The sequence below is a fragment of the Sceloporus undulatus genome, chromosome 2 (genome assembly GCF_019175285.1).
Source record: "Sceloporus undulatus isolate JIND9_A2432 ecotype Alabama chromosome 2, SceUnd_v1.1, whole genome shotgun sequence".
Taxonomy (NCBI): Eukaryota; Metazoa; Chordata; class Lepidosauria; order Squamata; family Phrynosomatidae; genus Sceloporus; species Sceloporus undulatus.
Window position 1 is genome coordinate 14,744,402 of NC_056523.1, and position 14,570 is coordinate 14,758,971.

The 14,570-nt window shown below is 43.1% G+C and overlaps 1 protein-coding gene across 2 annotated transcripts in view; it reads left to right on the forward strand.

The window, feature by feature from the left end:
• SKIV2L (Ski2 like RNA helicase) overlaps positions 1-14,570 on the forward strand; it is a 35,405-nt gene that overhangs the window by 15,944 nt on the left and 4,891 nt on the right. For both annotated transcript variants that reach the window (XM_042451124.1, XM_042451123.1), the window contains exons 16-25: positions 422-634; positions 2,124-2,234; positions 2,935-3,046; positions 3,633-3,751; positions 4,311-4,448; positions 5,555-5,692; positions 7,071-7,175; positions 9,082-9,244; positions 10,013-10,139; positions 13,430-13,640. In XM_042451124.1, the coding sequence (XP_042307058.1) occupies positions 422-634; positions 2,124-2,234; positions 2,935-3,046; positions 3,633-3,751; positions 4,311-4,448; positions 5,555-5,692; positions 7,071-7,175; positions 9,082-9,244; positions 10,013-10,139; positions 13,430-13,640 (1,437 nt within the window). The remainder of the gene's footprint in view (positions 1-421; positions 635-2,123; positions 2,235-2,934; positions 3,047-3,632; positions 3,752-4,310; positions 4,449-5,554; positions 5,693-7,070; positions 7,176-9,081; positions 9,245-10,012; positions 10,140-13,429; positions 13,641-14,570) is intronic.

The window sequence follows — 14,570 nt, forward strand, 5'->3', positions numbered from 1 at the left end:
CTATTTCTGTGCCCCCCCCAATAGTATCCCCTACTGCCATGCCACTGAATTTATAGATGAAGTCAGGTAACGCAGTAGTGACAAAAAAATTGTGTATGTACTTAAAAAAAAAAACTCCCAGAAATGCAAATCTATTTGTTAAAAGGGCATGGATGGTGAATGCACTTTGTTTAAAGGTGGAAAGAGACACTTCTAAAGTAAAAAAAATGGCACTTTTTTTATATCCGGTAAAATCTGATCCAAGGCCCAGTCCTCTTGAGTGTTTTCGAGCAGCTGACATTTTGGAATGCCTAAAGCCAAAGGATGCAGTGGAGCTGGAATAATGACCCAACTTTACTGATTGCAACAGGAGCACATTGTGAGCAGATAGCTCATTGAGTTCTGGCGTTGAACAGTCATTGACTTCTTGAATTATCTCCAGGACAAGAATATCTGGCTGTCTCTCATTGACATGCTGCGAAAGAAGGACCAACTGCCAGTAGTTGCCTTCACATTCTCTCGCAATCGCTGTGATGACAATGCCTCCATGCTAACTACTGTTGACCTTACAAACACCACAGAGAAAAGCGAGATCCATGTCTTCTTCCAGAAGTGCATCTCCCGTCTGAAGGGCACAGACCGCCAGTTGCCTCAGGTCAGAGGGAGTTGAACGGTGAGAGCTTGGAAGCTGTCACCTTTGTTGTTATTATTGTTATTGTTGCTGCTGCTGCTGTTGTTGTGTGCCTTCAAATCATATCAAACATATGACATCCTAAGTCAAACCTATTATGGGGTTTTCTGGAGCTGAGGGTGTGTGTCTCACCCAAGGTCACCGGCTGGGTTTCCATAGCTGAGTGGGGAATCAAACCCTAATCTCCAGAGTCCCAGTCCAACATTCAAACCACTACACCACCCTGACTTGGCTTTACAGAGTGGCAAAAATAGGAGTTGGGTCTCTTAACCTGGCAGTTGCTTTTTGGCTATTATTATTTTTATTTTATTTATTTATGTCCTGCCTTTCTCCCAGTATAGGAAATTAAAACACTACTAATTAAAAACAATAGAAAAATATTTAAAATATATAAATATAATGTTTATAAAAAACTATTAAACAATTTATAAAGTTAAAAACAATAAACATTAAAATATTAAAATTAATTTAAAAACTGTATATAAACCTTAAAATCTGAATAGCACAGCATTTAAAAGCCTGAGGCACAAAAATATTTTTACCTGCTGCCAAAAGGAGAGCAGGGATGGGGTCATCTTGGCCTATCTAGGGATAGGAGTTCAAGAGCCTAGGAGCAGCCACCAAGAAGGCCCTCTCCCTTGTTCCTAGCAAATGAATCTGAGAAGGTGGTAGGATAGAGAGAGAAGGGCCTATCCTGAAGATCTCAGAGCTCTAATAAGTTCATAAAGGGAGAGATGGTCCTTCAAATAACCTGAACCGAAGACATGGCTACCTTTTATTTTTGTATCATGTGCTTGTTGCTGATGTTGCTGTGCTGTTGTAGCTATTCACCATCAATTTGGCTTTGGGTTATGGTGACTCTATGAATGAGAGACTTTCAAGAACCTGACAAGGTTGCTGAAGAGAGCTGACCATCCAATCAGTACAGCAGTCAAGAGGGAAAATACAAGTTGAGGACAGGGGAGAAGTTTATTCATTTTTTAGCTTCATTTGTATCCCATCTGCTCTTCAGTAAGCGCAAGGTGCCATACATAGCTCTCTTCTTCCTTACTTTTATCCTCACCTCTGAAACAGCTCTGCAGGCTAAGCCAGGCAGGGTAAGAGAGAGACTGATCCAGTGTCACCGAGTAAATTCCTTGACTAAGTCGAGACTTAAACCCAAGTTTCTTAACATGCTAAACACTGTGTCATTGTGCTCTCACAATGACAAATGTATAGTGTGTTTGCCTCTTTGGGGCATGAAGAGTGGGCTTTAACATGGGTTAAGTCTTCAAAATGGCAATCTCTCCCCCATAAGTTGTCTGTGAGGCCTAAATAACATAGGTACCAGATCTGACTACAGAGCACTACTGAGGAATTTAACAACCATCTGTTTCAGACTGGGCAGATAAAAGTAGCAGAGAAATCCAGAATTCAGAAAAAGCATTTAAACACCTTGTGATTATTCTTTCAGGTTCTTCACATGGTGGATCTCTTGAAGCGTGGCATTGGGGTGCATCACAGTGGAATTCTGCCCATCCTGAAAGAGGTGGTGGAGATGCTGTTTAGCAAGGGCCTTGTCAAGGTGAGTCCTGTTGGCCTTACTGTGCAGGGGAGAAGAGACAAAGATTTGATGGGTGATGAATGGGATGTTCCACTGAGAACTGATTGCCTCAGTGGCACTGGAAAGCTCCTTCTCCTCTTTGTAGATTTTTATGTACACTCAAAACCTGTCTTTGCAGTTTGGGAAGCCCTCCAGAGTAGGTTTTTGGGCAGTGTGAAATTTGAGCTAGACAATGAAGAAAACTGATAGAAGGCAAATCATCTAAGATGTGGTGCTGAAGAAGAGTGCTGAGGATATCAAGGATGGTCAAAAAGGCAGACAAATGGGTCTTACCAAGTCTGAACTCTGCCTGGAAGCCAAGATGACTAATCTGAGGCTGTCATACTTCAGCTACACTATGAGAAGAGATGACTCATTAGAAAAGACAGTAATGCTAGGAAAGGTGGAGAGCAGTAGGAAGAGGGGAAGATTGTATACCAGATGGATATGCCAGTAAAGGAGGCCCCAGTCCTGAGCCTGCAGGACCTGAGCAAAGCAGTTGAGAATAGGGGGGTCTTGGACCTGTCTCATTTGTGGATCACCAAGAGTTAAAGTTGAGGGTGTAGAAGGAGGGAAAGAGAAAAAAGTTATGTCATACTGGCATTCAGCCACTAATGGGATGTTGCATTAAGAAAGGGAACATAGCATCCTGCAACTTGTCTTCCCTGTTGTTCTCATTTAGATCCTTTTTGCCACAGAGACGTTTGCCATGGGGGTGAACATGCCAGCCAGGACCGTGGTCTTCGATTCAATCCGTAAACATGATGGCACTAACTTCCGGGATCTGGTGCCAGGTAAGGGAAAGATCATGGAGGCCAGAATAGTTTTTCCTCCCTTTCTTGAGATGTATCCTGTGTTGCAAATAGAGGATAGCTGACAGTTTCCAGTCTTAAAACAATGCCAGTTCTCCTGCCCCATAAATCCACCTTCCCCTTCTCCCAACTTTTTAAATCCAGCTGCTATCCCCACTGCCTGTTTTAAAACTTTGAAAAAAATGAAACTTTAGGAAGAAGAGCCTTGGCTGTGCTGCTGGTTTGTAGCAAGAGAAACAGAACAACATTACTGTGTCTGCTGGTGCTCCATTTGTCCCACCTTTTAAAAACAGAAGCATGTGTGCATATGTGTTTGCATCCAGTTGACATAGCCTTTCATGGCTGCTTCACTTCCAACACAGGCATAATCATGTTGAGTCTTAAGCAAAAAGGTCATGGTGACATGAAGACAATTTACTCTCATCCCAGGGAGCTGGACAGAAATGAAATTTACCCCCATTGTCCTCCTTAAATCTCCATAGGTTTCTAGTTGGCAGCTATATTAACTGCTTCACTCTTAGTGTCATTTTATTTAGATATCTTCTCTTTCACTCATCCTTCCCCATAGCTGAATACATCCAGATGGCAGGTCGGGCTGGACGCCGAGGTCTTGATACTACTGGGATGGTGATCATTCTGTGCAAAAACCAAGTGCCTGAGATGGCTACTCTTCACCGGATGATGTTGGTGAGTGACTCTCTCCCCTTAATTATTCTATTTTCTCATGTTCTCTTTCTTTCTCTTTTCTTCTTGGTATGTTGCCTTCCACCACATTTTTTTTCTCACACAACTTAACACTTTTCAGTGTTGGACTTGAAGGCTGCATCTGCACTGCAGAAATAATGCAGTTTGATACCTTTTTAACTGCTATGGCTCAGTGCTATGGAATTCTGGGATTTTAAATTGTATGAGATATTTAGCCATAAGATGGAAACCCCAAACCTAGCCCTCTTGAGTGTTTTCCAGCAGCTTCCATTTTGGAACACATAAAGAGGAAGGATGCAGTGGAGGAAGCATCCTTCCTCTTAAAGCAGTGGAAATGACTTGATGACACACAACAACAACAACAACCAGACTCCTGGGGGACCAAATTTGTGCCCAATGCCATTTTCCCTCTGTGCTGCTGTTGAATGTCAGTATCTGCTCGCTCCCACTTGTACCCATTTGGCCCACCTGTTTCAAGTGTCTTCTGTGGAAACTGTTCTTTCCGCCATCACCTTCTCTAAATCTGGTCCTCTTTCACCAGGGCAAACCAACTCAGCTGCAGTCCCAGTTCCGCTTAACCTACACCATGATCCTTAACCTCTTGAGGGTGGAAGCCCTCCGAGTGGAGGACATGATGAAAAGGAGCTTCTCCGAGTTCCACACCCGGAAAGACAGCAAGGTATGGAGGTGACTTGAGAAAGGGGAGCAGATTCCTGGACCTCTGCAAATTGGTGATTGAAAATGTGAGCAGGGAAACAGCCCTGAAATCTTCTGGGATGTATGAACATCCCCCTCCAGTACCCTGGATTTTGAATCTGGATGGCAGAAGAGGGAGAACAGGAAGAACACTAGATTGGGGAGACTGTGTGAAGAGAAGACTGAAAGGTGACATGGTGGCTGTCTTTAAATATCTGAAGGAAGGACATGTAGAGGAAGGAGCAAGGGTGTTTTCTGCTGCTCCAGAGATCAGAAGATGAACCAATAAATTGAAATTACAAGAAAGAGATTCCACCTAAAAATTAAGAAGAACTTTTTAAACTGCAACAGCTGTTCAACAAAAGAATAGACTAGGCTTGATGGGTGATGGACTCTCCATCTTTGGAATTCGTTAAACAGAAGTTGGATGGAAATCTTTCAGGAGTGCTTTAGTGTATTTGTGCATTGATAGAGAGTTTGAGTAGATGGCCTTTGTGTCCCTTGCAACTCTGTGATTCTATGATTTTATGTTTTGGTACATCTTGAAATGCAGATGCTCATCAGGATGGTCCAGTGGGACACTAAACCTTCAGGCAGCTGTGTTCATCCAGATGAAAAATAAACCACTTCTATAACTGTTTCTATCTCATCTAAACATCTGTTGTGAAGCTAATGTGGCTTCAAAAAATGACTCCACCCAGTGTATTTGCACTACAGTGAATGTCTTCTTTAGCCTCACTGTCTGTCCCCCGATGCATCATTGTCCCCGCTAATCAAAGATCTGTTTCTCCTTAAACTAAGCTGTTGAGAAGCAGAAAGGTTTGCTGGCTTGTCAATGGCTTTAGGGATTCAGGAGAAGCTGTTTCCCACTTCTTCTGGCAGGGCTGGAACTTGGAGCCTTCCCAGCATGTCTTCTTCCACTTAGTTTATATGGCAAACAGACATATCCATGCTTCTTACTAGAGGCTTCCTATGTTTTGTTCTTTTGTTGCCAGAGGTCTCCGAGGATGAGATTGGGAAAAAGGCAAGAGGCCACCAGCTCCACAGCTCTCCCCTTTACTGTGTCTTTCCTCTTCACTCCCCTTCCAGGTCTACGAACACAGGATTGCCCAGCTGAGCGACATCTTGGCCAACATGGAAATGGGAGATACGACAGGACAGCTCAGTGATTTGGAGGAATATTACCGGGTAGTACGAGACCTGCAGAAAAACCGAGAACTCATACAGGTAGTGATCTGGAGAAAGGAGTTATAGGGTCCTTTTCCTCACCATAGTTCAAATCTGAGGTCTGGCTAACTAATATCCCAGACATGTTACTCAGATCTGTCTCTAGAGAAGCCCAGAGAGTTAGATTTTCTCCCCATATGTTACTGAATTGAAATTTCCAGCTTTCCTCACCATTGACTGTGCTGGTCAGGGCTGCTGGGACTTGCAGTCCAACAACACCTGGAGTGCTGCATGGTTCCCTTCTCTGCTTTAGGAGCTGGTGTTGGCAAGTCTGGCCAAGATATACTCAGAGCTTGGAACGTTGTTTTATAAAAGTAATTAGTTATAATGCTAAGGCTCAGAATGTACACTTGCCAGTTTACAGGCGCATTTCTAGGGGTGTGGGGGGTGCAGACTGCACTAGCTGACACCTCAGAGGGGAGTGTCTGCATTCCAGTATGGAATGTACTGCTGCATCTCTGTGCGAGTAGACCAGAATTTCCAGAGACTGAAGGTCCTGAGAAAGACCTGAGCCACCTACCCAAACATGGCAAGGAGGCCAGCCAGGATGCTCCCAGCACACCATGGCGAACTCTGGGAGGCCTCTCCTGTCACCAAATGGTACCTGGACCCTTGTGGGACTTCTGAACAAGGCAGGTAGGCCAGAACAAACTGGGTGCCCCAGTCCACCAGCCATGGGTGGCAAATACACGGGAGCATTTCTCCTCTATAGCAGCTCAATCTACTCCTGTGGTGACTCCAAACCTGGGGTGACAACATGGAGTACCACATTGAGGTGGCACCAATCCTAGTGATGCCGTTGCCAGAGTTTTTAAAAAGTAACCCTCAATTTTCCCATTTCTCAAAAGTAACCAAATAGTTACCTTTCCAGTCACTTTTTACAAACACAGCTATATTTGTGCAAAATTTTTGATGGGAATTTTGAAGAGCTATACAATAATCACTGTCCCCAACCTGACATGTTTCCATTTCTTAGACTAACGTGATTGTGGTGCTTTATGAGCCTGGTGTGATTAAAGTCCTTAGGCTTATTCTTAAGGATCTGTCCAAGGTGTAGAACCTGTTTGGGGGGTAAACTTCAGCACCTTGGATAATTCCTTTAAAGCCTGTGTAAATCCTAGAGAAGAGTCAACACTCTACTCATATGGGAGTCACCAGCTCTCAGGGTTTAGAGAGAGACACCTTGTGTAATCGAGTACCAGAACGTTCCTCAGATCCAGTGCTCTAGATGTGTTGGATTACATAGTCAGCATTTGGTATGCAGCTTGGAATGATGGGGGTTGGGGAAGGCTGAAGGCTTTCCTTTCTAGCGTTCCTGCCATTGATAGCAAAATGGATGTGCCTATGGGTTCTTTTCTACTCCTTTTTCCCCTTACAGAGGCGGGTCATGGAATCAGTGAATGGACTGAAGGCCCTCTCTGTGGGACGAGTGATTGTTGTGAAAAACCAAGAGCACAGGAATGCCCTGGGGGTGATCTTGCAGGTAAGGTTGTGGGTCCCAGCAGAATCAGATTCATTGTTTAGACCTGTCTGTTGATACAGCATGCTCTTTTGTATCTTTCTGTTAATTTGCTTGACAGATGGATTTGGGGTTGGGAAAGCCAAGAAAGTGAAGATGGGATAGGATGGGTGGTGCGACAATAGAGGCAAGTCTCGGGAAGGCAAGAAGTTAAAATTGTGTCTGTAGGTACTAGCCACTTCAGCCAGAAGCATAGATTGTTTTGTCCATATAGGTTGAGTAAACATCAAGTGTGCATTTCTTCCTACCAGCATGAGGACTACAGTCTTGCTTTTGAAGATTGTTGTGGTCATATACCATCAAATTGACATATAACAACCCTCTAAATGAGAGACTGCTAATTGAACTTATCATTAACAGTCATGCTCAAGTCTTGAAGATTCAGGGCTGTCACTTCCTTCATTAAGTCTACACCCATCTAGAATATGATTTTTCCTCTTTTCCTACTGCTTTTCTACCTTACCAAGTATTGTTTTTTCTAGTGTGTCATGTCTTTCTATATGTCCAAAGCACGATAGTCTCAGTTTAGTCATTTTGGCTTCTATGGAGAGTGCTTTAGGACCCATTTAAACTACCTGCTCTGTGCTCTGCCTATCTTGGGTTGGTGTTTTTTTTGTAAGAAGCAATTTCAGCAAGGAGCATTGTATCATATTGTACCTTTCTTCTCTCAAATAATCCATATCCCTGATCCACTCAGTTCCCAGGCCAACTCAGGCTTGAGGGTCTGTCAAAATTAAACATAGTCAAAGGTGTACCAAAAAAGTCTAAGGATTGTGGGCAAATATTAAATGGAAGGCAGCAGTAAGACTCAAGGCAAAGATAAAGTAAGCTCACAGCCCTCAGCTGACTGAAGCAGTCCATCACAGTTGCTGTCTACGCTGGTGAACCACTGTGAATCAAGTATTGCTCCAAATGACTAGGTTTCAGGGTTGGGTTATGGCCCAAAATGCATCCCCTCAGAACAAAGCCAATAATCTGATTTCCTCTTTAAATACCCTTTCTCTCTTCTCCTGAATGTTGCTGACACTCTCCCAGGAAGGGGTGGGGAGGAATCTCCCTGTAATAGCAAAGGAACAGCTTCCCCAGGCATTCTGTAATGGAAACGTTTTTCTCCTCCTCTTCATTATAAGATGACCTTGTCAAAAACTGCCCCCTCCTCAGTCAATAAATCAATCTGTAGTCAAACAGTAAACCTTTTATTTCAGTATCTGGAGAAGTTCACAGTTAGACATATGCAGACAGAACTACCATAATCCACAATCACAAGCATAGAACAATCAGTGTCCCACCCGGTGTTTTTGCAGGCTTTACCTTGATTCATTTACAAATTAAAACATATCTGACTCTAGACTAATTCATCCAGTCCCTTCTTACACTGTCGGTCCTCCCTCTTTCTTTAATTTCTCATGAGATTGTTGTGGGGAAATCCTCCCCCAGACATCTGTGCATTCCTGAACCAAGCGGTTATCCCTTTTTTTGAACCATCAGTAATTCTTTGAACCCACACCTCCCATCATTCCCAGTATACATCATAGATCTCTAAAACACATAAACAATAAAATACTGCAAAAATGATATTGAAAGTCTTACTGTTGCTGTTTTGATTGCAACAGATTTGCTCATTACATTGATTAACTATCAAATGCATCCCTTTTGACCCATAAAACATGTGCATAGAGTGAATGTATGAGCTAACTATCCCTCTGCACCAATTCATCCAGAAATCCCAAAGCCCTGCAGTGCCTGACTGTTTTTTGGTTTGGTCTGATCAGAACCATGGAGACCGTGTGGAGGGTGGTTGGGTTTACCTTTTAGATAGGTGGCATTCTGCCCGTCTTTCCAAAGCAAGTTGTTGGACTCCCAACTTCAGGTTTCTTCTGATGCTGCCAACCGGACCTTCAGCACCCTGGTGATATGTGAGAAAAATCCGACAGAGGGAGATGAGACCTCAAACAAGGAAAGCAGTCCCCTCTCTCCTTCAGAAGTGCCCCTTCCTGATGACCTGCTGCGTACCAAACTCTTTCTTCCTGAGGGTAAGGCAATGGGATATCTCAGAAGATGGAGTAGGAGGTGTTTTGTATTGGCACCAGAAAGAAAGCAACCTTGATTCAACTTGAACATCCAAAGGGAGGTAGTCCACCATCAGGGCTCACAGCCAAGAAGGCCATCTTCCATGTTCTCCCACTTCATATTGTCCTCGCTGCTGGCACACAGGGGAGGGCCCCTTCTGCATTTAAGACTCATTAGCTGTAGAAAAGACCTCATCCTGATGAGAATGAAATCTGAAATATATGCTTTGTCCATATGGATCAAACCGCCGCCTGCATGTTTCAATTCTCCTCTGTTATAGGGCTATTGAGACTGTCTGAGTGCCTGCACTTCATATTTTATCATGAATGGAGTTGTGGTATCAGAACGCTAAGGGGAAAGGAAGAGCCATTTATTTTCAATGGGGTGCGAGCGTATGCAATTTCCCTCTTACACCGGGGGGGTGTGTGTGTGTGTGGAACAGATCCCCCGCATAAGGGAAGGGAGGACTGTATTATGAAAATTGAGAATTATATCAGCAAGAAAGCAACAAGATTTGAGTCTGGAAACATGGTCAACATCCATTTCTTAGTAAAAGTTTGGTTCAAGAGAGCTAGAAACACAATTTTTAAAAAGAATAATTTGTGTAGCTGAGAGTGATGTGATTTGGGATTCCCGCATCCTGCAAATTGGTGAGCAAGGCTAGCTACCCTCAGTTCTGAGTTGTGTGTGATGGTGATTTGTTAGACTATTTCCCCCTCAATTCTGTCCAGGCCCCTGTGGACACACCATAAAGAAGCTGGGCCCAGCTGATATTTTTGGTATCACCACCAAAACCCTGCGCGTCAATGCTGAGCGTATCCTGGAGGATTTCAAGAAGCGACAGATGCCCAGGTTCAGGTGAGCTGCAAGGAATGGCTGGCATTTACTTAGGGGTATGCGCATGCATAAGTCATGCTACATTAGAAAAGAACTTTGAAGCTCTAATGAAATTAATATCCCGCAGAGCATAATGCTGTTGCATCCTTTCTTTGATGAGTTTCCTACCATGCTGTATATCACCAGATTTTAGAACTATAGGGTTGAGACCAAATTTCTTCAAATTTGCCTCATGTTCTAATAACCATGATTTTTTATAGATAGAACCTATTTGTTTATCTACAGCACGAGTTGATACACTATATGCTACATTGTAGGATATATAAAACCCCAAAAGATAAGTTTCTGAGGAGAAGTTTAGAACTTGTAACTAACCAAAATGTACTTGTTAGCTAACACAACTAAGTCTGTTATGTTCAACACTAACTTAGATTAGATTTTGAGGATAAAGGCCTGCATGGGAATCTGCAGTAAACAGATTATATTAATTTAAATGGATAATGAAAAATTGTGATATGTTTTTGTATGAAATATTTTTGTAACTTTTAGTGTAAACATATTGCTCTATATGTTATAGAGCTAATTGACTGTGGAAGTTTTAAAGGGTTTTAATTATTTTTGTAATTTGATGGCTATAACCTGCATTTGGTTGTCATGAGTAATCTGTACTGTACATAAGTCACTCTACACATGCAAGGCCAAAAAGCAACCATTGTGTTATAGATATAGTCTGCTAATAGCAGTAGAAGCAGAAGCCATGGCTTCCTTGATTGAATCCATCCATCTCTCTTTAGCTGTCCATGATATTCATGGTACTCTCTTCCAACACCACATTTCCAATTAGTTAATTCTCTTTCTGCCAGCTTTCTGTTCCTGTCAAGCTTTGTTCACGTTGTACAGCATACATAGAATTCAATCACTCGCATGTCCATCAGTCAGAGATAGGAAGATCCTTCTCTGCACATGACCATGGATAGCCACTGCTGATGAGTGTAGATTACACTGGGCTAAATGGACCAACAGTCTCACCTGGTATAAGGCAGCTTCTGATACTTCTGTGGAGGTTATCACAGAAATGGGCAAGGTTTGCCTCTTCAGATATTTTTGAACTGCCTCAGACTGACAGAGTCGATGGCAACGGGAGTCCAGCAGTACCTGGAGGATTGTGATTTCCACATTTGGCCTTCAAGCTCAGCATTGTAGGATGCCTCGGAATGGGTCCTTGACCTCAGCAGAAACACATGCTGTTCTTGGGATGTGAGGAGGGGGGGAAAGGTGGAGGGTGTAGATACTCCATGTATATCCCCATCCCCTGCTCCCACTCTCTCGACATGACTGGTTTCATAGCTGGAGTCCCCACTTCCAACTCCATTGCCTGATAGTGTCACAACAAATGCCTTCCAGATGTTGCAGTGGTAAACTCAAAAAAACTTTATTCAGCAACTATATGTACTTCAATCACTTAATGAGAAGACATAAATCACTGGAAGAGTCAGTAATGCTAGGAAAGCTAGAGGGTAGCAGAAAGAGAGGAAGGCCACATACTAGATGGATAGATTCAACCAAGGAGGCCATGGCCCTGAACCTGCGGGACCTGAGCAGAGCAAGTGAAGACAGAGGGGCTTTGAGATTACTCATTTGCATGGTTGCCATGAGTCAAAGTTGACTTGAAGGCACTTTACAACAACAACATAGATTTACACCAGAGAAAGTCTGAAAGTCCCTGGTGGTCACTATTCAAGTACTTACCAGGACCCATCTTGCTCAGATTCAAAATCAGATGAAATTGGTTGGACCTGGCTGTCCTACTGTTTGAATCGTTACAAAGTAGTTCAGGTTGATAATCTCCCTACACATCCTGTAAGGTCAAAATGTCCCTCATAATGGTTCCTCCAAAAAATGATACTGAAAACGCCTGTGAAGGCCACACAATCATAGAATCGTAGAGTTGGAAGAGACCGCTAGGGCCATCCAGTCCAACCCCCTGCCATGCAGGAAATCCAAATCAAAGCATCCCTGACAGATGGCCATCCAGCCTCTGTTTAAAGACCTCCAAGGAAGGAGACTCTATCACCCTCCAAGGGAGTGCATTCCACTGTCGAATAGCCCTTACTGTCAGGAAGTTCCTCCTAATGTTCAGGTGGAATCTCTTTTCCTGTAGCTTGCATCCATTGTTCCGGGTCCTGTTCTCTGGAGCAGCAGAAAACAAGCTTGCTCCCTCTTCCATATGACAAACATTGAGGGTTACAATGTGAAGTCAAAGGCTTTCACAGCCAGCATCCATAGTTTTTTGTGGGTTTTTCAGGCTATGTGGCAGTGTTCTAGAAGAGTTTTTTCCAGACGGGATGCACAGGAAAGCCATTGAAATCCACAAACACCTGGACAACTTCAGCTGGAAAGACAAAACCCTTAAAGTAAACAAGGTTTGGCTGCCAGTCCTCAAAAAAAACAAAATCAAAACTCAAAACATGCAAATGAACACCACTCAGGGTCAGGGTATTTCCCAGCAGACAATGGATCACTAATTGAATAGACACCCTAAAGCCTTGCCATTCAACAACAGACCATTTCAGAGATTAACATGTAAATCACTTCCTTTCAACCAGGGGTCACACAGTATATATTCTCCACTCACTTCCATGCCAGCATTCTCTGAAGATGCCAGCCACAGATGCTGGCAAAACATCAGGAAAAAACTCTTCTAGAACATGGCCTCATAGCTGGGAAAACCCACAAAAAACTAATAATTGAATGGCCACCTTTCAGGTGGGCTTTAGTTATGTACTCCTGCATTGGAGGGGTGTGTTTCAGACAAGATAGTCCTTTCAGTCCATTCCAACTCTGGTTCTAAGTTTTGAACCAGATCAACCAACAGCATATTGAGGGTAACATTAAAATATCAACTTGATTTATTGTTATTTATTCATTGGCTGAATTTATATCCTGCCTTTCTCCCAAATGGGATTCAGAGCAGCTTAGAATAATTTAAAAGGTCCAGCTAAAATGCTAATGTACAAAATTTAAAAAGAAATTAAATGTTACAATTATTAAAAGCCTGCCAGAAAACAGTTGAAACACTTAAGCATATTTAAAAGTGGTTTCAATTATAGTAAAATAAAAGAATTAGAAAACAGCACACCATTTACACAGACGCTGCAGTTGCAAACCAACTGCAGACTTGAGGGCCAGAGTAGACATTTGAGGATCTTGTGCACATGGGTTAAAAAAAGGAGATTTTTTTGGGGGGGGGGGTTCAAGGATAAAAAAGTTTTGTGGAGTCCCCTCCTTATCCCTGCTCTCACCACATGCAGGAATGACCCACCTGGACCATCTGCAGCCACAGCCACTCAAGAATTGCTGCGCTTGGCTGAAGGCGACCCTGAAGGCCTCCCGCTCTTGAACCCCATCAACGACCTTCAGCTGAAGGACCTGGAAGTTGTGGAGGGTGTGATGAAGGCCCGACAATTGGAAGAGGTTTTGACGGGGTTTCAGTGTGTTCACAGTCCCCGTTTCCACATGGAGGTCAGTGACACGTCTTGGGTGATACGCTGAACAGTGCTGGAATCAAAAACTAGGGAGACTGGGGCTTTTCCTGAAGATCTTGGGGAAGTGTGGTTTTTGTTTGTTTTCTTGGGCTGCAGCTCCTAGAATTCCCCAGCCAACATAAGCCAAATCATCTGTTGGGGGTGCTTTGATTGTGAGTCCCTGCGTGGCAGAGGGTTCGACTGGAGGGCCCTTGTGGTCTCTTCCAACTCTATGATTTGATTCTGTGATTTTAGTGGCCAGAGTTGGGGAAGCCTGTGGACTGCAGCTCACAGTACTTCATTATTGGTTCTGCTGGCTACGGATGATGGGTATTGCAGTCGAAACATATCCGAAGGACCACACTTGCCACTAATGTTTAAAGACCCATAATTTCCATATTTATTTTGTGTTACTTGTTTAATATATATCCCACCTTCCTCATAGCATGGGACCCAAGATAGCTTACAACACATTAAAACAAAGTACAGCTGTGTACATAGCTGGAAAATTCTAGGCATAGTCACCCAATAATAATAATAGTAGTAGTAGTAGTAGTAATAATAATAATAATAATAATAATAATAATAATAACTTTCCTAAGCACCAATGTTTGAAGTAAATCAGGAATGGAAAAGTGTGAGCCTTCAGCAGTTTTTGGACTCTCTCCTATGAGCCCAGGCCATTTGTTGAGTGGAATAGGGCTGAAGGAATTTGCAGTTTGTGTTTTCCATTCCTGATATGACTGAAGGAGAGGGTTAACCTGTGTTTACGCATCTGGGTGTACTTTCCAAGATTCTCTACAAAAGCACAGTTCAGCCTTCAGAAATTCTCTGATTTCAGTTGTGTAGGCTTTATTTGCAGGGGGGGAGACGACATACAAGTTTCTCTTCCTATAAAAAAAAAAGAGTATTGCTGATGGACTGCAGT